Source organism: Polypterus senegalus, chromosome 1, assembly GCF_016835505.1.
Source record: "Polypterus senegalus isolate Bchr_013 chromosome 1, ASM1683550v1, whole genome shotgun sequence".
Lineage (NCBI taxonomy): Eukaryota > Metazoa > Chordata > Cladistia > Polypteriformes > Polypteridae > Polypterus > Polypterus senegalus.
Genome location: NC_053154.1, coordinates 196,630,644 through 196,655,428, shown reverse-complemented (window position 1 = coordinate 196,655,428; position 24,785 = coordinate 196,630,644). Strand labels below are relative to the sequence as shown.

Below are 24,785 nucleotides of genomic sequence, written 5' to 3'. Positions count from 1 at the left end.
TCCAAAATGACTATAATTACCCCTCACTGTTCAGACTGCTTGCAGATTAAACCTTCAGATATAAACCGTGCTCTTGCTTTCTCTTTCTGCTTAACAGGTTAACTGCACATCTGATGTTATCAACTAACATTTCTTTCTAGTTTTCCATCGCCATGTGTTCTTATTTCTTTAAGAATTGACAGTGAATGACTTCACTTCTTGCCTTACTATTGCTCATTACTTACAAGCACTTTTAGTCATACTCGCACGAAAAACAAATTGGCAAATTAAAAAAAAAAAACCATCAAATGCTCCTTAGTGACAAAAAAAAAAAAAAAGATTGCAAACAAACACCCTTTGCAGCATTTTCTCTAAATATCAGCAAATTCATATGTTGGGTAAGAAGCATCACAATTGGAGATATAGGAGGACACTTTGATAGCATGCACATTGTCATTTTTTCAGACTGTCTGCACACTGTACCTGTGCATTGAGGCAAATATAATGCACTTTGCCTGGAAATGGCAGAGCATCGGGAAATGGAGTAGAGCAGCATTTCCCAAACTATGGGTCGCGACTCACTGGTGGGTCGCAAGCAAATATTGAGTGGGCCCTGAAACATAAGACGATATTCCGACCGATCGGTCTAACAGCCGGACGTCTTTTGTTTTTGTGACATTCTTTATCGCGTTGTGTTCGTTAGCGTACACCCTTATAATCTCTTTAAAAACAATTATTAACGTTTGAATATAATAATGGAAAAGTGGTTGAAACTGATAGCAAAAACTACGTCGCCGCCGCCAGTTGATTGTGATGAAAAGACAGAAGATATTCTTATAAATGACAAAAATGGCACTGAGGCTGACTTCCAAGCTCCCTCAACGAGTTCGCATGAATCGAAACGACGGAAAGTTGTAAGAAAATATGACCCTGAATATCTAAAACTAGGATTCACTTGGAATCATGATACGATAGATCCGCGTCCTCAATGCGTGATTTGCTACGAAATATTAGCAAACGAAAGTATGCACCCAAGTAAGTTGACGTGTCATTTAGAAATGAAGCATTCCCATTTTACGAATAAGCCAGTAGATTTTTTTCAAAGAAAATTGTTGGGATATGAAATCTTCAAAAAATATTGTTTCACATTTCATTAATATTAATGTAAATGCCTTATATGCCTTGTACCTCATTAGCTTAAGGATCACCAGAGCAGGAAAGCCTCATACTATTGGCGAAGATTTAGTGTTACCATCGATTAAAGATGCTGTTGGAGCGATGTTTGGAGAAAAAGAAGTAAAGGAAATCGAGCGCATACCACTGTCCAATAATACTGTTGCCCGACGAATCGACGAAATGATTGAATGGGCAGAGGACGAATTAATCCGGAGGGTAGTTTGTAGTAAATATATGCTACAACTAGATGAGTCTACTGACGTGCAAAGCCTATCTCAACTACTTGTTTTTGTGCGTTATATATGGCAAAATGACGCGCATAAAGATATCTTGTTCTGCAAGCCAATTAGGCGTGGAACGGCCGAGGAAATTTTTAATACAATTGATTCCTATATAAAAGGGAAAGGTTTACAGTAGAAGAACTGTTTCGGTATATGCACTGACGGTGCGCGGGCTATGTGCGGGAAAAATAGCAGTGTCGTTACAAGAGTTCTTAAACAAAGCCCCTGTGCTTTGTGGACACACTGTAGCCTTCACAGAGAAGGACTGGTTTCAAAAGCAATAAAAAATAAATTGGATGTATCAAACTCACTGCGATTAAAAGTAACTAAAATTGAAGTTGATGCTAAAGCTGTAATGACAAAAAATAGGAAACAAAAACACCCTTCTCATTGAAATAACAGTCCTTGTAGGTATTTAAGTAATAAAAAATTGTAACTTAAAGTTGTTTTTTTCTTATTTGAAAAGTCCTTCATTCATATTGGTGACGCTTAAATTTCCATAGTGACTGTTTGTGAGCTAAAGTACAATATGTTGTCTGTGATGATAACAAATTAATGTCAAATGAAAAAAATACTTTAAACAAAATAAACAGCCCGAACAAATAAGATACAATTAAGTAGTTCTGCGACTTGCTACTAGGGAATCTGAGCGTTACCAAAATTTTATGCCCCCTTTTTAAGACGGCTAAGAGGTGGGTCCCGAATTTGGCAGTTTTTGTTAGGTGGGTCGGAGCCCAGTCAACTTTGGGAACCACTGGAGTAGAGTGCAGCTAGCTCTTCACACCAATGTTTGAAACTCTAAGAGGGCATCACAAAGAGGACTACCCAAACACTATTCACTGTATCATTAGATTTATTTAAAAAAAAAAAAAACAACACGCTTCCAAATACTGTACAGAAAATGCTTTGCAAGAAGCCAGTTACATAATCACAGGTTGGACTGGTCTCAGAATAAAGAAAAACTATATAAAAAAGAGCAGAGCAGACCATGCTCATTTAATGTAGGAAATGACATCCTTCACATCTTCTATAACTCTATGATAGCCAGTTCAATTTTCTACTCTGTGATGTGCTGGGCTGGTAAAATTGCTTCAAGAGAGGCCCACCAAATCAACAAGCTAATTAAAAGGGCAAGAGGTACTGCCCTGGAGGTAGTAGCAAAAAAGAGAATTAAAACAAAACAGAGTGCCATTATGAACAATACTGCACATCCTCTCTCTGACACACCAAGTACTTTAAGCCAATATCAAGAAATGCTACTAAGGCTCTTTTAATATATCAGCAGAATGTCTCACAGTGACAGTCAAGTCAGACCTTTCCTTTCTTTTTAATTTCCTTGCTTTATCCTGGTGTGTGTTCAGACCAAAGTGTGTGTGTATATTTATTTACTTACTTACTTACTTACTTATGTACCTATTCATGTATTTCATTATTTAAAGGGCTTCGGTAAAAAAGTCAAATTTCCCATAGGTCCAAATAAAGTCCTAACTAACACATTGTGCTGCGCGGTATGACAAAAATTGTATATCACAGTATTTTAAAAAATTATACCAATTTCACGGAATTCAACTGTATTTTTTTCCCCCATGCATGAGTGGATGTTAATCATATTTTCTACTGCAATTACTGCAGTAGACTGGCTAAGAATAACCTATTCCATTGTCATGAGAATTGTACAAAAAAATCATTTTAATGTGCACACAAGTATTAATACAGATTTGCATGGCCCTATAAATTGATAGTTTTCAATGGGGTGGCACTAATGAAGTGAAGGAATTACATTGCATAATAGTTGCAGTCAAAAATATAGAACCTTTTTATTGAACAAATTTTCTAAACAACTTAAACTATAATTTTGACAACATATTTTCAACCATCTAAAGAGGCATTTAGACTTAGTAAAATATCCAGAGGTGCTTGTCAAAAGTTGTATTGCACTGAACCTATCTTAAAAAAGGAATAAATAGTAAATATTTTTTGAAAACCAACTACACTTTCTGTTAATGTTAATCTCTGTCCACTGACAAGTTAAAGTGACTTTTTAAACAACTTTACCATCATAAAACTGCACAATATTTAAACTAATAAATAATTATAAAATAAATAATAGTGCAACTAACAGTAATAATACTATTACTTCAAGGCTTCAAAAGCCCAGGCATGGATTGTATCCCCACGTTTCACTGGTTTTATGGATTTGCTATTTATTTGGGTATTGTATTTTTTTTTTTTTTTGAACACTGCACAATGGACACTTGGTTTTACTTTTGATTGTTTTTAATAAAAGCACTTGAGCACTTTTCACTATCACCTGGCTTCAATGAGATTTGTCAGCTCATCTCGGTCATAACCATCAATGGTGTTGGTTTAACAGACTCCCACGTGGGAAGAGGGAGTCTGTAGGGGAGGGGATTGGCATCGTCACACTATTACACAGTACCCAGGTACATTACACAGTATTCAAGTACTGGGAGCAAAAAATGAATGAATAAATAAATAAATAAATAAAAAAGTGCTACTTTGCTTGCAGTATTATCCAGTACAATATCCAGTTTAAATAATAAAAGGTCCACATCTGACCTTTTAAAACCAGTATCCCTAGACAACAGACAAGACTCCCTTTTTCGGCAAAAGTTCTTCTGTGCCATCATGTTCAACTTTATTGTCTGCTACAGCTTCAGTTTCAGAACGTTGTCAGTCCATTTTCATCGCACAATACCTCCACTGATGCATGTACTCCGTTACATGTGTGTTTAGCGGTGTAGCAGTGAAAAAGGTTCCCCCTTAAACAGTTTCCTACTCCGCCACGTTCCAAACGTTGTTTAGGCTATTTAAACCAGTGTTGCAGTATAAGAAAAATCCATATCATAACAAAAATAAAAAATGGTTTTCACTATGAACCAGTATACCTCCCAGCACTACTAACACATATAAATACACACAAGTATATAGGCATTACAGAATTAGTTTACAGCTTGAGAAAGGAAGGAGTATGAGGAGACTTAAAAGATTAAACACTTTGATCAGAGTCATTCTTCATCAGTGTGCAATGTCACATGTCCCAAAACCTCATGTGTGCATTTTAACATAAATATGGCTCATCTGGTAGACTAAAAAGAAGAAAAATGCAAGGACATAAGGGAGACATCAGAAATCAAGAGATGCGAGTATCATCTGATTTGGACCTCAGAAAACATAACATATGAAAAACAAAATGCTAAACCAAAACCAAGATATTAACTCTTTTACACTTTTCAACAACAACATTTATTTATATAGCACATTTTCATACAAACAGTAGCTCAAAGTGCTTTACATAATGAAGAATAGAAAAATAAAAGACACAGTAAGAAAATAAAATAAGTCAACATTAATTAACATAGAATAAGAGTAAGGTCCAATGGCCAGGGGGGACAGAAAAAACAAAAAAAAACTCCAGACGGCTGGAGAAAAAAATAAAATCTGTAGGGATTCCAGACCATTAGACTGAAGACTATTTATATCCAGACATTGATATTGTTGTACTGTATATTAATAAATACTATGTTGCTTTTATATTTTCTACACTTTGTTTTTGTCTTTAGATCTACAGAGAAGAGGAGACTTTGTGCTGCAAGTTTGTCAGGGCAAGTGACAGTAAGAAAGTCACTCCTTAAAAGCCAAAATTGGGTCTTAATACCAGTTGGGGACTACTATAGACTGAACAAAGTCTCCACTTCACAGTAGAAACTGAGGCTTGCTTTTTTCGACCACTGTTGACCTGTGCTTGAAACAGTTGTGCTATGAGGCGCCTATCATGCAAGCAGAAACTTTGGAATTTGCCAGGAATTTGCCAACTGGTCACCCTCAGATTTTCACCTCAGGATTTGCCAGATCTCTTCCAGTTTCCAAATGCCTTTGGATTGCATAACAGTAAACAATAACTAACACACTTTCTGATTCCAAGTACTATCACAAACACTTAGACAGAAAAGGTGAATAAAGAGAAATGCTTAGAATGTCAGTGTTAAGTTATAGGTGCTTCAAATTGGTTGTCATAAAAATGGTTACCCGCTGCTTATTATTGGGTTAGAAAAGCACTATATAAATGTAATTAATTAGAAAAAAATGTTTCAGGTTGCCTTATAAAAAGAATGAATCAAGCCTTGCAGCTGAATTTTGTTGTTTTTTTTTTTAAGTAGTCCAGATGCAATAGAGTTGAGGGTTCTGACACCTAATAAGCAAGTTTAGGACATGATAAGATTGCCACTGTCAGTGGACCAGAGTGGGCACAAAGTAAAGAAGTGGTACAAGAGGTCAATGCTGTAGTCCTGTGCAAGACCTCTTAAAACCTTACAAGTAAGTAATACAATTTGTGTGTTCAGTCCTGTAAGACATAGGGAGCCAACAAGTCAGAATGGAACAGGCATTATGAGTTCATTTCTGCAGGTCCAAGGAGGGACTCTTGCAGAACAGTTTAAATCAGCTAGAATCAAGATTACACTTTAGAAGGGTGCCTGCCAGAGAGTTACAGTAATTAACGTGGGATGTGATAAAAGCATGATCAAGCGTCTCAGTGTCAGAAAGTGTCAGAAAAGGATAGGAATGAACAAACATAGGAAATGTTGTGAAGGTGGAACAAAAATATTAATATAACTTACATCAGACGAATATGGATTGATAAAAAAAAAAAACCTATATTTATTGAAAATAACAAAAGGTATGACAAGGTTAATGACATGTTCTGTGCTGCAGTCGCCTTGCATCTTGCAGGTGGGTGTGTGTGTGAGAGAATAGTGGGTATTTTAAATGCTTGTCTTAGTAGCATGGATGCCAAAGCAGGCATATTTCATGAGGCTAAAATTGGCTATTCATTAGGAGTAGCTGTGTAATAAGCAGTCAACTTCAGCCTCATGAATGTCTTTATTTTAGGGTGACAAGATTTTGTTTTTCAAAAAAAGAGCAATGGCAGAGATTTAATCAAACCTTGACACATGTCTTAATATGCAATGGATCTTTGATAATTTCTCTCTATTATAAAAAAAAAAAAAATCCTGGGAGGGAGATGAGATGTGATCTTCTCGGAAGACAATTTGGCATCCCATGAGAGACACTTTAACGTCATGCGAGACAAGGCAGCGAGACAATATTTAAAACAAGTTCACGGACATCTAACCACGCAGTTGTTGGAATGCTTTTGGCAGACAGACATCATGTGCTTCCGGCTCTTAAAACAACGACAAGCACAACACGCAGCTTGCCAGCAGCCACAGCAGGAAGCCAGCTGATGATCCAACCACTTCTCCTTAGAATGCATTCATCAAAAAATGCGAGCGGCAGATACACGAAGTGACAAAAGGACAGCTGCTGTACAGGCTTTTAAATGATCGATGTGCAGCGCGACAAACAGAATGCGCAGCTCACCAGCAGCAGCAGAAAGACAGCAGATGATCCAACGGCATCTCCTTAGCGTGAGTTCAGACCCACCTCACAACACGAGCAGCATTATACGTCCTGCAAGAAAGATTTAACCATGCCCGGGGCCGGAAATAAAGGACAAGCATTGTTTTTACAAAAGTTTTAAAGTAAAAGTGAAAATAATGCATATGTAACAATTCCCATGAAAATAAACTTTTTAAATTGTATATCCGGTAAACCAAACCCAGGGGTGGGCAAGCGAAGAAAATAAAACAATTTGATTATTTAAAACATCTAAGTTTACATTCAACAGATTAGCGGTCTTCCAAGTCATTAAAACAGTTCTCTTCCATAATAATAAAGGAAAAATACAAAAACATACTATTTAATTTTTTTTTTCTTTGCATACTGATATCATCTGAAGTTTGAAATGAAAATCGCTACATGCATTATAACCTACAAGAAATCCTCACTGGTTTTAAAATTGTCCATTTTTTTCCCAGAACTTCCTTTAATACGATAAAGCAAATGTAACCAAATAATCTGTTATGTCTGCTAATGATCTCTCTTCTTAAAAACAGTTACGTGATCATTACAACTAGCAAAATGTCCCACATGCCAGATCTGATCGCACATTTTGGCTTCCTACTAGTTACGCCCTAGACACAAAAAGGTATTCATTTTATTATTTCATTTGTCTATACTGTCATTTATTGGGTACCTTTTGTACTTCATTAAGTTGGTGTTGAAAAGTAACATAGCTCTACCCAGTCCAAACCACATTGTCAGTTTTTCTTTATATTTAAAAAAAAAAATTCCTTGCATTGTTATACTAACCGCAAAACAGATACAGATTTTGTTCAATCCAGGTGTGATATGTAGGTCTACTGTTTGTTTAAACAATAACTATAAAGACAAAACACTGGAGAACTTCTGATCATTTTCAATTATCAGCAAGACCACAACTTTTTTTCTCAAAAAGAGGACACCACGGAGTAAAAAACCAATATGTCTGGTCACCTTTTATTTGTTCATCTATCTAATATTTTTTGAAAATTATATGAATAGCTTCTCTGATTGTATCATGAACAAGAAAAATAAATACCCCTTTTTAACGGGAAAAGCAGGATTGCAGTCTGGAGCAGAAGAGAACCTTAGGTGGCAATTGGCAATGGGATAGAATTTTGTCGGGAGCAGGACTGAAACATATTAGTACCATACAGACCATTAAAATAGAACGATGTAATTGACATTATCAGATACTCCACTATGATATAATAGAATTAATAAACCAATCTCATTAGAGTCTGCTGCCATAATTAAATAATTAGTTATTGTGAGCAGAGGAGCTTCACAGCTGCCCTTTGCCCTGAATTCAGACCGAATTGTTGTAAAGTAAACCGAATTGTTGTAAAGTAATTACAGAGGAGGAAGCCACAACATGCTCACAATCGTTATATAGACTGAGTCAAGTCATGAATGACCGAGTAAAAATGCCTCAAAGGTCAGCCTAAAGTCCAAGCTTTTTAATGCCGGGGTTGGAGAAGCTTGAAAATAGCTGCCATAAAATCTGAATTATTTGCCTTGAGAGCAAGGACTTCGGCAGCATTCCATGGGATTCAGTGCACAAGCAGTGGTCCTACTTTTACAAAGCAAATTATCAACAGAAGACGAAATTAAGTGAAAATTTGATAAAGGAGCTGAACAGAGAAGTAAGTATATAAGACGATGAACCAGCATTTGCACAGTTACTTAAGTTTTTAATTTTATTAAGGAAAAAATGAAGGTGGGAATTTTTGATATTATGGATGGATGAACTGATACAGAGCAAGCTGCAAACTGAATTTGGTTCTTAAAAAGACAGAACTAAAACCTTACATTTGTTGAGCATCTGCCTATTAACCTTCCATAATAAACATTTATACAATACGTAATACACCATTCCTAATGATGGAGACTGATACATATTTAAAGTTCATTTGTGCCTAGTCAACTTGTACCTGGGCCAGCCTACTCTATATGCCACAGTCAAGAGATAGGCTATAGAACTCCACTGTGGCAAAACGACTCTCAAATTGTCTGTCTGGCCTTCAGCAGCAACAACAGAAAAAAGTTTACCACTGTGAAGAAAATTCTACTGGAAAATTAAACGGTGGTGGTTCCAGTGAAAGCAGATAGTATACATATTAGTTACTGGTCACCTGAAAACATTTTTCAAGATAAGTTAAACATGAACAAGGTCTACGCACATAAATTACCCAGAATGTTGACTCCTGAAATGAAGCATCAGGTGTTTCAAAAAGAATCTCAAACTAGTGAATTTGGATTGAGGTAAATTTAAAAGCTGGAGACTAAACTCAAGCGGCAATGTTGTTTCTCCTACAAAAAAATAATGTCATGGTCCAAAGCTAGTGCTAGATTATATGAACAACTTTTTTATGACATTAAGGGGGTATGTCATTTTGATTACATAACTAAAAAGGATCACAAACACATTACACAGAATTGCTTTGGAGTCTGCAGCAGTCAATCAAGGAAAAGTGGGAGGTAAAGCTGTAGACCGACCCCATTCATTTCACAATACATACCATGTTCACACAGCTATGCAAAACTATTAATCTGAAGAGAAACCAAAACCATCACATTCTACAGCTTTGCCCCTTATGATCAATACCCGAGTACAATCTGAACGTCTACCTTGAGCATAGGAAAGGCGCAATATAAATAAAATGTATTAATATTATTACCACTGTGGGACGCACTATGGCATTGATGGAGATGTCAAGTCAGCTGCAGAATAGTGGTTGCATAAGCAAGGTAAAACATTTTATCTGACTGCCACTGTAAATCTTAATAAAAGTTATAACAGCTGCATTAGTGTTCACAGAGATTATGTTGAAAAATAAACTGTATGTGGCTTTACTGGAGCTTCTTTGAACAGGTCAGGCTCAAAACGTTCAGAACTGCTGAAACTGTTGGAAAAGCAACAACAGCAGCAGTAGTAGTAGTAGTTGTATTCTGGAAAAGATTTTGGAAACCAAATACCGTCATTAAAGAGAGTCAAGATAAATGAGGTTAACAGATCTCATTGCAGATACTGTGACCTTCAACTTAATTAATACCATAGTTATAAAATGTAGCTTTAATTTTATCTCTTCTGAAAACCAGACCCCAAAAGAGACAGAGATTAACTATGCAACTCTGCAATGTAAATGGGAGATGGTTACATTTAGAAGTTGGTTGAAGCACCATATTAAATCCTAGAAAGACAGCTTTCAGTGAAGAAGTTCACAAAATTACAAACAAACCAGTGGTAAAATGTAGCGTCATTGCTTGTTTAGCCTGATTTTCCATACATTCTAAGAATTCAAGCACACTACTGTACTGTTTAACAAAACTTCAAGTTCTGAAGTCCAATCAACTAATGAGGAAGAACATCAGTACCAAAAATGCTTAAAGCATTTAAGTAGTCAAAACTCATTTGGAGCACAAGCATATAATTTGTCTTGGATAGAGGACACAGTCTGCAAACACAATATATATAAATCTAAAATTTAAACAATAGGCAGATAATCTATAGGCTAGACTCATTTTAATATTTACAGAAAAACTTTCACCTACTATAATATTTACTGATTTCAGGTGATGTGACATATTACAAATCTCTCTCTAAAGAGGCAAGTTCTGCATCAGAAACAAATTAATAACTCACAATCAAAGTTTACTATTTTCATGAATAATAACTTTGTTACATTTGTAGTTATTACACATTCTACTATTATAAGTAAATTTGGTCATTATAAATGTGTTCAATTACATATAGTTAAAACACTTCATTTACAATGTTAAAAATGAACACTCCCAGCATGGTTTCATTTCAACCAGTTTCATAAAGGCCACATTGCCATTCAGGTTTATATGTTACTTCACTCCACAAAGACAATACAACAAACTAATCACACAACGATATGACGAAATATGCAAAACTATATGAAACTGGCCAGTAGATCCTTGAGGATTAAGTCCTTTGCAGTCCTCATATCACTAACCATCCATCCATTATCCAACCCGCTATATCCCAACTACAGGGTCACGGGGGTCTTCTGGAGGCAATCCCAGTCAACACAGGGCGCAAGGCAGGAAACAAACCCCGGGCAGGGTGCCAGCCCACCGCAGTACCACTAACCACTCCCTTTCAAATACAGACAAAGCACTGAAACTGATAGTGCTTTCTTCTTAATTTTTACTTTTTATTATTACTGTGCACCGTTGTCTCTTAATGTCAGATCCTTTCCAAAATACCACACTGCACTTTTACCACACTTAACATTGGTTTAATTTTGAATTTACTTGGCTCTGAAATGCGTCTTGTTGTCTTTCGCCTTCAACAATATGTACTATTTCAAAGGAGGCCTATATAAAATGAAGACAAAATATTAAAGTTAGACATGCTAAGGCCGGTGAAGCCTCTCCAATGTCTAAGTCACAATTTCTTGCCCATTGATTAGTGTTTCGATGGCATTCGAGTCACTCATCCTTGGTCAATCAGTCGAGGTACCATTTTATTTACAGATAAATCCGGTCTCTATAGACACAGTCTTAAAAGCCTTGGTTGCCGCCAAGGCTACTAAGACACGTTCTAACGAGTTGCAACCCCCATGTAACTCATCAAAGTGAACAAGGTGCTCAACTCGTTTACTGAACATCGAATAGGCCCTAACGAAATTAACTACGGTTGCTTGAAACACATTTAGAATTCCAGAACATAAATCTTATTTTGAATAAAATGAGCAGCCCTCACGTCTGGAGTGTCTGGATAAACGCAAAAATTAAGTAAACTCCCCATCGTTGATGATGCCACTCCCAATATATCCTTCATACTGCTGCTGCAGCCCACTATGTCTAAACCCTGCATCCATATATTGGGCGGCAAGCGCAAAACAAAAGCTCACACTTTCACATGACTTGCACACTCACTGTTGATCGTCATCTTCTCGTTCCAAACTTTCAATCGGCTGCTCCTCGGGTCGCGTCTTGGCACAGCTCCGCTCACTCTTGTGTTTCAGAATTCCTTTTATGGGTCGGGGTGCCGCCATGCCTGTGTAGTTCTAGAAAGCGAGTTATAATTCCACGTTGTAACCTCCCGCAAATGCTTCGCAAAGCGCGGGGCATTAATTACAAGTCCCCAAACATTAGTAAGCCACTTGTGCCTTCTCGAGCAGGTAAGCTAGCTAGCCAGCTAGCTAACCAGCCAGCAGCCCGCGCACGATCCTCCAATGCCGTCAGCTTAAACAGCTTCCTGACAGAAGCGTAGCACATCTTGTGCCAGTGAAAACCTCGCGACACTCTGACGTATGGTTCCATAGCAACGACTCCGCGTCAACATTGGGCTAAAGGAGAAGACATCTTGGTAAGGACAAGTATTTAAAGTTGGACATATTGTACTGTATTAATTACTCCTCTGGTTCTCAAGTACATTCGTGAGGCATTACCGTGACAGGTTCTTTTTCCAAACAGCATCCTAAAGGAATTAGTCACACTTACGTCTAATTGAACTAATTGTTTAATTAGCAAACATTTTTCTTCTTTTTATTGCATTAACAAAGTATATCAAATCAAAATCAAGTCAAAAGTAAGAAAATTGCTGTATTGTAAAATTTCTATTTTGAAGAAATTAGTATTTTTTGATATAGCTGTAAATGTTTACCTTTCTTTTGTCATTTTATCTAAAATTCACCTTAAATTAATTGTGACAATTGTTAAAGAACTGTGCAGGTACAAATGATGCTGAATACTGGATGCTAACAGCTGCTTCAATGTCATGTTCATCGGTATGCTAATTAAACAAATCTCTAAAAGGTAAAAGAGGAAAGCACTGCATAATGTAATTTCAACATGACTGAAACAGTGCCATTCAATACTTAAACCAACTTCATTGCATCACTGTAGTCTGCAGATAATAAGCTTTCTGTTTGAGCTATTACTTGGGTTTTGTAATATTTATCTATTTTTATCATTACACTGGTGATACCAGGTCTCCATAATTTTGTGAGCCCTTTTTACCTTTTACATCACCATTTTGTGATATGTTTACTTATGCTAGCATGTTGTTTACTGGTTGTTAGGCCAGTTACCATCACTCGATGAGCATTGGTAGGACTATTGAAACATCTATGTGGCGACTATTTAAAATGATGGTCAGCAGGTCTCTTATCCTAGCTTTTGGAACAAACTTCTATTGTATGATCTCTGCTTGTTTATTGATTAGTTTGGCTGCTGAAAATTATTCTGTTAGTTCAACTATTCTCCCTTTCTTCCAATCTTCGCTGTTCAGTTTTGCTCTTTTAATATTCAACCTTTTTTGCTAGTCTTGTGACAAAGAGTCTGCCTCACCACAAAGGAAAGTCTTTGTTTCAGCTTCTAATCTTTTATTTAAAACCAATTTTTGGTGCAGGTTTTTCAGTCGTACTAAACAATTATTATAATGCATCAGTCCATGAGAAAGTATTTTTTGCGCTCTGACAGGAAAAACATGAAAAAGTCTTTGTTTCCGGTGATTTCCAGCAAAAGACAATGAAGCTCCTAGTTTGAAACGGACTGGTTTGTTATACTAAAACAACGTGATCTTCAAGTTACATAACTATTTCTACACCTTGCCATTTGAGAATTTTGCCACTACTGGACCTCAGATACTCTGCAGCAGTACAACCTCTGGCTTTTATAATCTGCATTTGTTTTATATTTTTATTTGTTTATTTTTGTACAGCCTTTTTCTTCGTCCATAAAAAATAATGTAGCATTTTAGGGGTGTTAATGATCAATGAATTTAATGGTCTGGTTTGCTTTTTGATTTAAGACTTTTTGGAAAACTTTACTTTTGAAATACACCTTCCCGAGGTACCATTGTGCTTTTAATACTGACTTAGCCATTGTTCGTTACTTGTAATGCAAAGTTGCCAGGATGTTGCTAAGCAAGATATCTCGGAGCTTGCAACATTTCTACTGCGATAGTATAAAGGTCAGTGTCACTCACTTCTTTACTGTACAAGTTTGTGACTAATTCAAAACTTAAAACTCTAGTCTCATCATTTTTAAAAATCTCTCTACGTACAAATTGTTTTCTATTCTTCGAATTTGATTTCTGTTTTTTTTTATTTTGGTTTAAACTAAGTGAAATACTCTGTTTTTTGTCTGTCTGGTCATTCTTTACTCGATTCATGTCCACCTGGTAAAAATGTTGTTTTTTTCTTACTATTTCATTCCATCTTCTGATTCTATTGTATTTAAAATTGCTTCTGCCCTGTGCAGTCATTACATAGACATGCTCAGCACTGTGACTTTTGTATTGTGGCCCTCATTTGACATGATTTAGAGTTTTTTTTTAGGTGTACTGAGCAATTCTGTAGTTTATTATTATGCTAATTTCATTGTATTTTTTATATTTTATTTTTTCTGCACCACCATTTTGCCTGTTCTTGTCTTACAAAGCTATTAATGTTGGCATTGACCTTAGTTTCTCCCTTGCGATCGATGGAGGCTATAATGTATGGCATTATCCATGCTACAGTATAAAGGTCAGCATCACAGATGTACTGTTGTCCAAAATTCTGGATGCTGTATACAGATATTTTGCAAAGCTAATCAAAGTTAAAGCCTCTTAGGGATTTCAGACGTTAGTGTGCTTTTTGGTAATGAGTTTGGTTATTATTGTTGCCTTTAGTTTACATTGACTTTTAGTCTTTGCTCTACTTCTATATTTGACCACCATTTGTTTAACATCTGGTTATCTTCTTTTTGCTATTTATTTCTTTGCTTATTCTATTCTGTCAGAACATAATCCTGGACTGTTTAAAATGAGGGATCTCCAAGACATGTGAGATTCAATCTGAAGTTAAATTTAAAACCAGATTATGAACTTTTATTTAAAAAGACTCAGAAATATTCTACATTTTTTACTAGTATTTGAGGAAGTGGATTTAGTTCTAGCAAGCAAAAGAAGTAATAGCAGATCTTAAAGTTTTTAAAATATACCATAGAACCTTCTAGGGAACATAAGTAGACTGGAAAGGGACATACAGTACATTTCTGTAGGGCTATGCCTTTATTATGCATTTCATTTTTTTATCATTCATAGTTCTGATCCATGCTTTATATAAGAGTACTCATAACTTGAAACATGACCCCCATATTTTTTTGTTTCAAAGGAACTGGAAGAATATTGTGCACCAAAGTTTAAATACAAACAGGGTCTTATTTTGCTTTTGATTAATTGCTGTACAGTGGAAACCTTACCATTTATGTATCATGATTTAATCGAGGTGTTCAGAAAAAAGAAATCTTTGGAACATTCTGTTATAAGGAGTATGATTGCATATCTGATGTTTTTGCAGGAGCCCCATTGCCAAAAGAACAGATTTATGCATTATCAAAAACAGGCTGCTGACAATATGAAAGAATACATCAGAGAGAATTTAAAAAATAAGCGGCCTTCTTTTTATTAAAAAAATTTTTTAACTTTTATCTTGCATTGATTGTCATAAGATCAATAAGACAACATTCAAAAACAAGTAAATTCCAAAAAAAAATGAAAATGTGTTAAAAAACTTAAAATAAAACCAATTCATAACATAGTTTGTTCCCTATGGTATGGCCTCAGGACACTCTCATTGGGTTTGCAAGGGAAATGAGCACGAACAAGATCCAATAACCTGGGTACATGAATAAGGTCTGAAGGTACCCAAGAGCGATATTCTACACTATAACAATGAACTTAGTATTCCATATTTACTGGACCTCGAATTCTTCAGAACCACCCACCTGCACTGGAGGGTCAGGTGTAGAATTTTTATAACAAGGGCTAGAATGAATAAGCTTCAATCGGGACATATAAAAGATGGAATCTGTCTTAAAGTAAGACAGATGGGCCAGTTTGTATGTAACTGGCCAGACCCTTCTCAAAACTGAATGAGTTCCAATAAAATGTGGAGCCAGCTTACAGGATGAAACCCGTAGGCAGATATCTCATGTTGTGAGACTACACTTTCTGCCTAACCCAATACTGTGGGGCTGGCTTACATTTGCAGTCTAAGAATCATTTTGCTGAGGTTTCCACTTTCAACAGATTCTCCTGTGTCAGCCTTCACACTGTTGGCAGTCTAGTAAGATAATATGTCTCTGTTATGATTGGAGATTTTTATTATTTTTTTCTCTGGCTTGTCTGAAATTAGAAATCTCATCTTGGTGATGTTTTCAGTGTTTTAACAAAGAATTTATTTCTGAAAGAACAATTTTAATTAGAGCCACCATTAGACTGAGCTTCACATGCTCAATCTTAGGGTCCTACATTTTGTGACCTGATATTTTGTTATGGCTGATGAAAGAGACAAGTCCATTTTTATGAAGAAACCAGGAGAAGGCTGTGTTGTTTGTTTACTTAAATAAGAACACACTGTGGGTTCTTTAAGTGAACTTTATTACAATTCTAAACCATTACAGAAACATTTCAACTATATGCTTCTCTAAGCAGATGCTGGCGGCAACTGTATCACTGCTAACACTTCTTCTATATACAGTATATAGTGTTCCCTAATGTATACTTTACTGCCCTCTACAGGATTACCATGCTTATTTACATTATCACCACATCTCCTTTCCTTTCAAATAACCAAATATATTTCATAATATACTCTATTAAACAAATCTTCCTGTTGATATACATTTACATTACTTACACACATTTTAAATACAAGGTTTAACATTTTCATTATCTATTTTACAAATTTGTTCATTCAGGTGCTTTCACAATCCGAGTAGATTTTCTTAGTACAGGTAATGGTGTTTGTTCAACTGGAATAAGATCATCTGTATCAGCTGCTGATTTAGGCAGTGCTATTTCAGTCACAACTTCCTCACTGGTATGTTCTTGCTGTGGCTCTTTTATTTTCAGAAGACTTTTCTGAATTCCTTCTCAGCTTATGTCCATCCACTGTTTGATTTGTCAAAGACCTCAAACCTACTTCCTCTAGAACTCTACCTGTTTTATTCCATGTATTTAACCCTTGGATTCTTACTATATCATCTTTCATTAAATGTTTCAATTGCTTGACTGTGTTATCATAATTTTTCTTGTGCCTATTTCTCAAGCGCTCCTGTTTTTTCTTCTATCAGTGTTCTTGTGGCTTAAAAGTACTGTATATGGTAGTGCAGTGTGTAACTTATGACCCATTAGTATCTCAGCTGGTGAAATTCCTTTTTCTAAAGGGGAGGATTGGTAACTTAGCAAAGCTAAATAAAGATCTGAATTGCTATTGTTTGCTTTTTTCATTAACTGCTTAACAACATTAATTCCTTTCTCTGCTTTGCCATTTGACTGAGAATGCAAAGGACTTGATGTTCTATGCTGAAATTCATAGTCTGATGCAAATTTTTGAAACTCTTCACAGTTAAAACACGGTCCATTGTTACCAAATACTATTTGTGGTATCCCATGCCTTGCAAAGTTAGACTTAATGTGTGTGACTATACAAGTAAGAGGTGGCACGGTGGCGCAGTAAGGAGACCTGGGTTCACTTCCCAGGTCCTCCCTGCTTGGAGTTTGCATGTTCTCCCCGTGTCTGCAAGAGTTTCCTACGGGCGTTCCGGTTTCCTTCCACAGTCCAAAGACATGCAGGTTAGGTGCATTGCCGATTCTAAATTGCCCCTATTGTGTGCTTGGTGTGTGGGTGTGTGTTTGTGTGTGTGTGTGTGTGTGTGTGTGTGTGTGTGTGTGCAGCCTGCGATGGACTGGCGCCCTACCCAGGGTTTGTTTCCTGGCTTGCGCCGTGTGTTAGCTGGGATTGGCTTCAGCAGACCCCCGTGACCCTATAGTTAGGATATATCGGGTTGAAGAATGGATGGATGGATGGATTGTACAAGTAGCAGATAAAATAGACAGTAAAGCTATCTCTGGATAATTTGACAAGTAGTCTGTTACCAACAAGTATGTCTTACCATAGATGAAATAAATCAGTTCCAACTTTCTGCCAAGGCTCCACAGGTAAATCGACAATGGCAATTGGCTCTTTTGGTCATAATAATAAACTGCAGCTTGGGCCCTTCTTTTACATTTTTCTGTCCCTAAATGACCTTCATATATTCTCTTAAGCATGTTTTGCTTTAAAGCCTGAGGAATAACAATTCTACTTGTTTTAACAACAATCCATTCACAATACAGTTTTGATGTTAAAATATTGTTTGCAAGAACCTTTATGCCACCCAATATTCAATTACCTTTGGTATCTCTACATCTTTTTTTGTTTCTGTTATGGTCTGTTTGGATTTAATGTCTGAGATTGGAAGATTTTCCAGTATTAGGTTAACATGAACCTCACCATCAGTTTCTGTAGAACTCTCATTTTTGCTGCACTGATGCGTGTGACAGACCATCAGCTAACACAATATAGGTACTTGCCTGGAGAATAAATCAGCACAAAATCGTAGCGGTGAATCTTCATCGTTAGTCTCTGTTTTTCTGGAGACATTTCATTTCAATTTTTGAAACCGCTACATACCAACTACAAGACCAAGATGCTCTTTCTCAATCTGTGCATAGCAAGACTCAGCTGGAGACATTGTCCTTGAAGCATATGCCACTGGTTTCCAATTTGCACCATCAGCCTGTAAGAGAACTGCACCAAGGCCTTCTTTAGATGCATCTGTTGATATCTTTGTCTGCTTTGTAGGTTCAAAGAAAGTTAGAACTGCTTCTGTAGTTAAAATTGTCTTCAAGGTATGCCATTCATTTTCATGCTTATCAGTCCATTTAAACTCATTTGCATTGCATAACAGTTCTCTCAGATACAAAGTTTTCGAGACAAGTTTGGTATGAATTTTCCAATGCAATTAACCATTCCCAGTAATTGTAGTACTGCTTTTTTATCTGTGGGTCTGGGAATATTCAGAATCACATTTACCTTCCTATTACCAGGTTGCACACTATCTTGTGACAGTTTATCACCCAGAAATGTAATTTCTTTAACACCAAACTGGCATTTAGCTTTATTCAGTTTCAGTCCAAACTGGCATTTAGCCTTATTCAGTTTCAGTCCATAACCTTGTATGCTCTACAGTACTCTGGTAAGCTGTTAAGCCTTTCATTGTGGTACTCCAGTGTTGATCAACATAATACAATATCGTCTATGTAAACGCGTACGCCATCAATGCCCTCAATAATATGCTCCATAGAATGATGAAATATCTTGGGCGCTGATGAAATACCAAATGGTAACCGTAAGAACATACAGTATACTGACCAAAATGTGTATTAAATGTGCATTGCTTTGAACTGTCCTTAAGCAATTTCAACTGCGAAAACCAATGAGATGCATCAAACTGAAGGACAGCCGGGTCCCATGCCCGGCAGGGACGCCCCTGCTGCTTATGTTCCGGGGGAGCCGCCATGGGCAGTCCAGTACCTCCCCCGGGACACTTGGTGGCATCCTCCCTGGCCGACGGTGATTCCCCAATCACCCGCAGGGCTCCATGGGAGATGGAGTCCTCCACAGCTTGGTTGGGGCCCGGGGTGGCGGCTAGGGGGGGCTGTCTGCTTCCCACAGCCCGGCTGGACGAGTCTTCAGCCCCACCCTATAAAAGGCTGGGGGCTATAAAAGGGCCCAGCCACCACCACTCGGGGAGCCTGAGTTGGGAGAAAGGAGACAAAGCTTGAGGAGGAGTGGTAGTAAAGGAAGGAAGAGAACTGTTTTGTGCTTGTGTTTTGGGGACTGTGTTTGGGCTGTGTGGCATGGGGAAGACGTGTCCCACAGCCAAAGAAAAAATAAAGTCTTCGTATTTTTTATACGTGCCTCTGTGCCCATCTGTGTCGGGTCAGGTGCCTATATAGCGCCTTTGTTACACTTTGTAAAAAACTTTGTACCTGCCACTTTACTTATTATTTCTACTCTTGTGGGTGTTTGGTAATATCGTAAATCTCAATTTGCATTTTTGACGCACTCCATTGAGTTTACCCATTCTGTAGGCTCTTCTACTTTCCTTATAACTCCTAGTGCTGTCATTCTATCTAGCTTCTGTTCTAAGCCAATTTTAAGTGGTCTCAAAACTCTCTTTGATGTATGAACCACTGGCTGTGTATCTTCATTCAGCTTAATCTGGTAAGCAAAATGAAGAATACCAAACCCTTTAAAAACATCCTGAAATTGCTGCACAATTTTGTCCATACTATTATGCTGTGTGTTATGGCTGCCAATTTGATACACTTTTCTTGACAAGGTTCAAATCCTCACAAGCTTTGTCACCCAAAAGTGAATCACGTCACCTAGAAACAACAACAAACCGCAGGTACTGCACTCTTTCTTTCACTTTCACTTGGAGTCCACATGCACCTTTATTAGAACATTAGAAGAATCTAGATGCAAACAGGCCATTCATCCCAACAAAGCTCACCAGTCCTATCCACTTAATTATTCTAAAAAACATTAGGTCTAGTTTTAAAAGTTCCTTAAGTCTTACTGTGTACCACTCTACTTGGTAGCTTATTCCAAGTGTTTATGGTTCTCTGTGTAAAGAAAAACCTCCTAATGTTTGTGTGAAATTTACTCTTAACAAGTTTACAACCGTGTCCCTGTGTTCTTGATGGACTCATTTTAAAATAACAGTCTCGATCCACTGTAGTAATTCCCTTCATAATTTTAAACACTTTAATCATGTCACCTCTTAATCTTCTTCTTAAAGTGAAAATTCTCTGCTCTTTTAATCTTTCTTCATAATTCTTTCCCAGTAGCACTGGAATGAGCCTAGTTACTATTCTCTGTAACTTATCTAGCACTGCTATGTCCTTTTTGTAGCCTGGAGACCAAAACTGCACACAGTACTCCAGATGAGGCCTCACCAGTACATTATAAAGCTTGAGCATAACCTCCTTAGACTTGTACTACACACACTGCGCTATATAACCTAACATTCTGTTTGCCTTGTTAATGGCTTTTGAACACTGTCTAGAAGTTGTTAGCATAGAGTCCACTATGACTCCTAAATCCTTCTCATAAGGTGTACTCTCGATTTTCAGACCTTCCATAGTGTATTCAAACCTAACATTTTTACTTCCTATGTGTAATACCTTACATTTACTGACATTAAATTTCCTCTGCCACAAATCTGCCCAAGCCTGTATTCTGTCCAAGTCCTTCTGCAATGATTTAATGGATTTCAAATTATCTTCCAATCTACCTATCTTGGTATCATATGCAAACTTAACCAGCTTGTTACTTATATTCCTATCCACATCATCTTATATAATATGCTACTGTGGCTGTCCGTTTGTCTGTCCAGGATTTCAAATCACCTATAGCTTGGAAATCATTTGACCTATTGACCTTATTGGTTTACATATAGTACATGATGTCTACTGTCTGCTTTTGGGGTGATGATTGACCTCCAAGGTTATTCTTCTTTTTATTTTTATTTTATTTTATTGTAGAATCAAAAACCGGACTGCCGTGCAGTGCATGTGTTTGGGCGGCATTCTCATCCCTACCATCTTCGCCATCACTTCCTCTATCTCTTCATATCTTAAATCATTCTTCAGGCAGATTGAAGACTTAAGTGCCAGCATAAGTGAAAAATTAAGGAAAATGTACTAAATAATTGCAATACAAACACTGACAAAAAAAACACTGATTTAATCACTTTTAATGTAAAATGATGCTGACGAAAGAAGAGAAGAAGTGGACTGCTAGGGTGGAGAAAAGAAGAGCTGCTCAAGGAGTATCAACCACTAAGCAAAAGAATGCTAAATGTACAGAGAAAGAGTATGAAAAGTATGAATGCTAAGTCAAGTGTATTCACTGCATGTTATCTGGCAGTGCATCGTTACTGGTTTAAACAGTATATATTTTAAAAATAGCAGTGGCCCTAGCACTGACCCCTGTGAGACACTACTCTTCACATCAACCAGCTCTGATAAAGTTCCTGAAAGTCAAGATAAATAATATCATATGCTCTACTTTGAGCATATTCTTTTGTTGTTTCCTCACAGAATTCCATCATATTAGTAACACATGACCTCCCTCTTCTGTACCCATGCTGACTGTTCAGAAAAAAACTCCTGTACTTGCCATGTGTAATCCTATCCTTAATAATTCCATTCATTTTCCTGTGATGCAATTTAAGTTTACTGGCTTATAGTTGCTTGGAGCTGCCCAGTCACCCTTTTAATATAACAGGATAATATTTGCCATTTTCCAGTCCTTCAGAATCTCCCCAGTGTGCAGTGACCTCCTAAAAATATGTGTCATGTGTTTATATATATACTTGGTAGCCTCCTTAAGAACTCAAGAGTAAATATTATCTGGTCCTGGTGATTTGTTTGATTTCAGCCTATTTAATCTGAGCAGTACGTCTCCCTATACGATTTCTGAATCACTCAGAACCTCCTTAGTAGTCCCATTTACCACTGGGGGGTTATCCACTTCCTCACTTGTGAAGACCTGAGAAAAATGCAAGTTTAGAGCATTTGCTATTTCACTGTCTGTATCTTTTAATTTCCTTTTACTATTCCTGATGCACTTCACCTTTATTATTACTAAAAACATGTGTGTTGAAATTACTGTCTGCATTGGCTGGTGTATAACATACTCCTAAAATAAAGCCTCTTTCCCTAATGCTTTCCAAGCAAAGCCACATGTCCTCACTAAAGTGGGGCTCATCGTCCGATTGAAGAAGGAATGGGTTTAAATTCTTTTTGACATAAACAGCATTCCCACCTCCTTTACTGTTCTGTCTATCCTTCATAAAAAATGTGTATGCCTCTATGTTATACTCATCTCCATCTCTGTTATTTAGCCAGATTTGCTGCATACAACTCCAACTCACTTGCCTTATTTTTGATACTTCTAGTATTAAGGCAAGCTGTTTTAAATGTGTTACTCCTTCTGCATTTAAATGTTGAGTTAGTATTTACATTACTATGCATTTTTATTTTTGCACTTTTGTTTATTCCTCCATGTATAGTTCTAAACCTGGACTGTCCTAAATTCCCTGCCCCACAATTCCCGAGTTTAAACAATCCTCCACTAACCTACTCATACGATCCCCAATAAATTGGTGCCCCTCCAATTTAGATATAACCCGTCGCGGCAGAACAGGTCCCATCTGTTCCAGAAAGAGTCCCAATGTCCCATAAATCTATATCCTTCTACTCTACACCAAGATTTCAGCCATGTGTTAAACCTTCTAATCTCCTCAATTTCGCCTGGACTTGCATGTGGCACAGATAGAACTTGGACTACCTTATTAGTTCTGCTCCTCATTCCAGCAACTAACACTTTGAATTTGGATAGCAGAACTGACAGACTACGCTCAATGTATGTCATTTGTTCCAACATGGACAATGAAAACTGGATCCTCCCCCGCTCTGGCCAATTGCCTATCCACCCTTCCAGGGAGGTCTCCCTCCTGTGCACCTGGAAGGAAACACACCATGCAAGACTCTATCCCTGGAGCAAACCTGTGCTTCAATCCCCCTAATGACTGAGTCCCCAACTATCACTACCTCTCTCTTTCTGAGAACTGTTTTTGATGTGGCCCATTACGGCTCGTAATCCCTGCCTACCACCTCAGAATCATCAGACACCATCCAGCTCCGCAAAGACCTGAAAATGGTCTAATACTTCCAATTCTGGGGTTAATGCCCCTGGACAGTTTACACCTTTTACCTTGCACCTTGTGACCGTGACCCACCTATCTCTGCCTGTGTGGTCTGGAATCTCCTGCACACCAGGTATGCCAATTCTCTACTACAACGCAAGCCTCCCAACTCCTCCTCTAGTTCAGCAACCCTGAGCTCGGAGTGCTGGATCAGCTGGCATTTCCTGCAGATATAGCCTTCATAGAAGACTGGCTCCTCCAAGTCATCATCTAAAAAGTCCAACATCCAACAGGACTTGCATTGCACTGGCCTCATTATTAAACTTTGATTTAGGATAGCTAAAATTGCCTTCACTTTTTCTTTTTGTATTTAAACTTAAATGATTTAACTTAAATGCTAAGACTAAAATATTTTAAACTACAGCTATTTTACAGCTTCTGGCCCCTTAAGTTCCTGTAATACTGTATTCTCTCTGTCAACTGCTGTTTGTCCTTCTATGAGGTTAACTTTACTTTTCTCTGTCTGTTCTTCTACCTTTGTGCTACTCTTATTCCTTACTTAAAATCTCTCCACTCGCACTGTTTGTATTCCCCCATATTAATGAACCCTTATTCTGTCACCAACTTAACTGCTCTACTTCCACACTGCTAAGAACTATTAAATCTAAAATAAATAAATAATTGAAAATTGCTTAGTGAATATCTGCTGCTAGTTAATTTCTTACTGTCTTATCTGCTCCTACAGCCTCTTGTGCCTGATCCGGTGTCTTAATGCTGCCCGCTTACCTACCCACCACTGAGCCTTCCCCTTTATTGCTTTGAACTTAGCCAAAGCCTTCTTTTAACTAAGAAATCACAGTTTCTGTTACTTATTATCTATTTATTGCTACAACACTTCTATTTACTTATAGATGTTGATATCAGTTACTGCTACTTTCTGCCCTGCCTGTTCAAGGCTAGTTCAAATATAAATACAAGAACAAGTACACGCAACAAATCACAAAAACACCTAGCTACTTTTGCTCCAGTGCACACGAAAAAAAAAGCAAAAAACCCTACTAAAGGGAAAGCTTTAAAAATTCCCACACTGTTCCTTAGCAGCAACCAAAACACAAGATTAAAGTAGCAATAGGTATTTTTTAATTAACTTTCACACCACAGAAAACACAAAAAACTCTCAGCAAATCTCAGCTGCTTCTCTCATTTGCAAAGATGATGTCAGTGCATCAACATGTCCTCCAGTCACATCAGCACAATTATTTTCATTGAATTGCCCATTACATGCTTTAAGGTTAACAACTCCCATCTTAATAT

At 37.3% G+C, this 24,785-nt stretch overlaps 1 protein-coding gene across 1 annotated transcript in view; it reads right to left on the bottom strand.

Moving 5' to 3' along the window:
- Positions 1–12,157, bottom strand: part of ppp1r2 (protein phosphatase 1, regulatory (inhibitor) subunit 2) — a 56,255-nt gene extending 44,098 nt beyond the window's left edge. The window contains exon 1 of the mRNA XM_039766344.1: positions 11,811–12,157. Within this exon, the coding sequence (XP_039622278.1) occupies positions 11,811–11,929 (119 nt within the window). The 5' untranslated portion in view covers positions 11,930–12,157. The remainder of the gene's footprint in view (positions 1–11,810) is intronic.
- Positions 12,158–24,785: the final 12,628 nt, after the last annotated feature.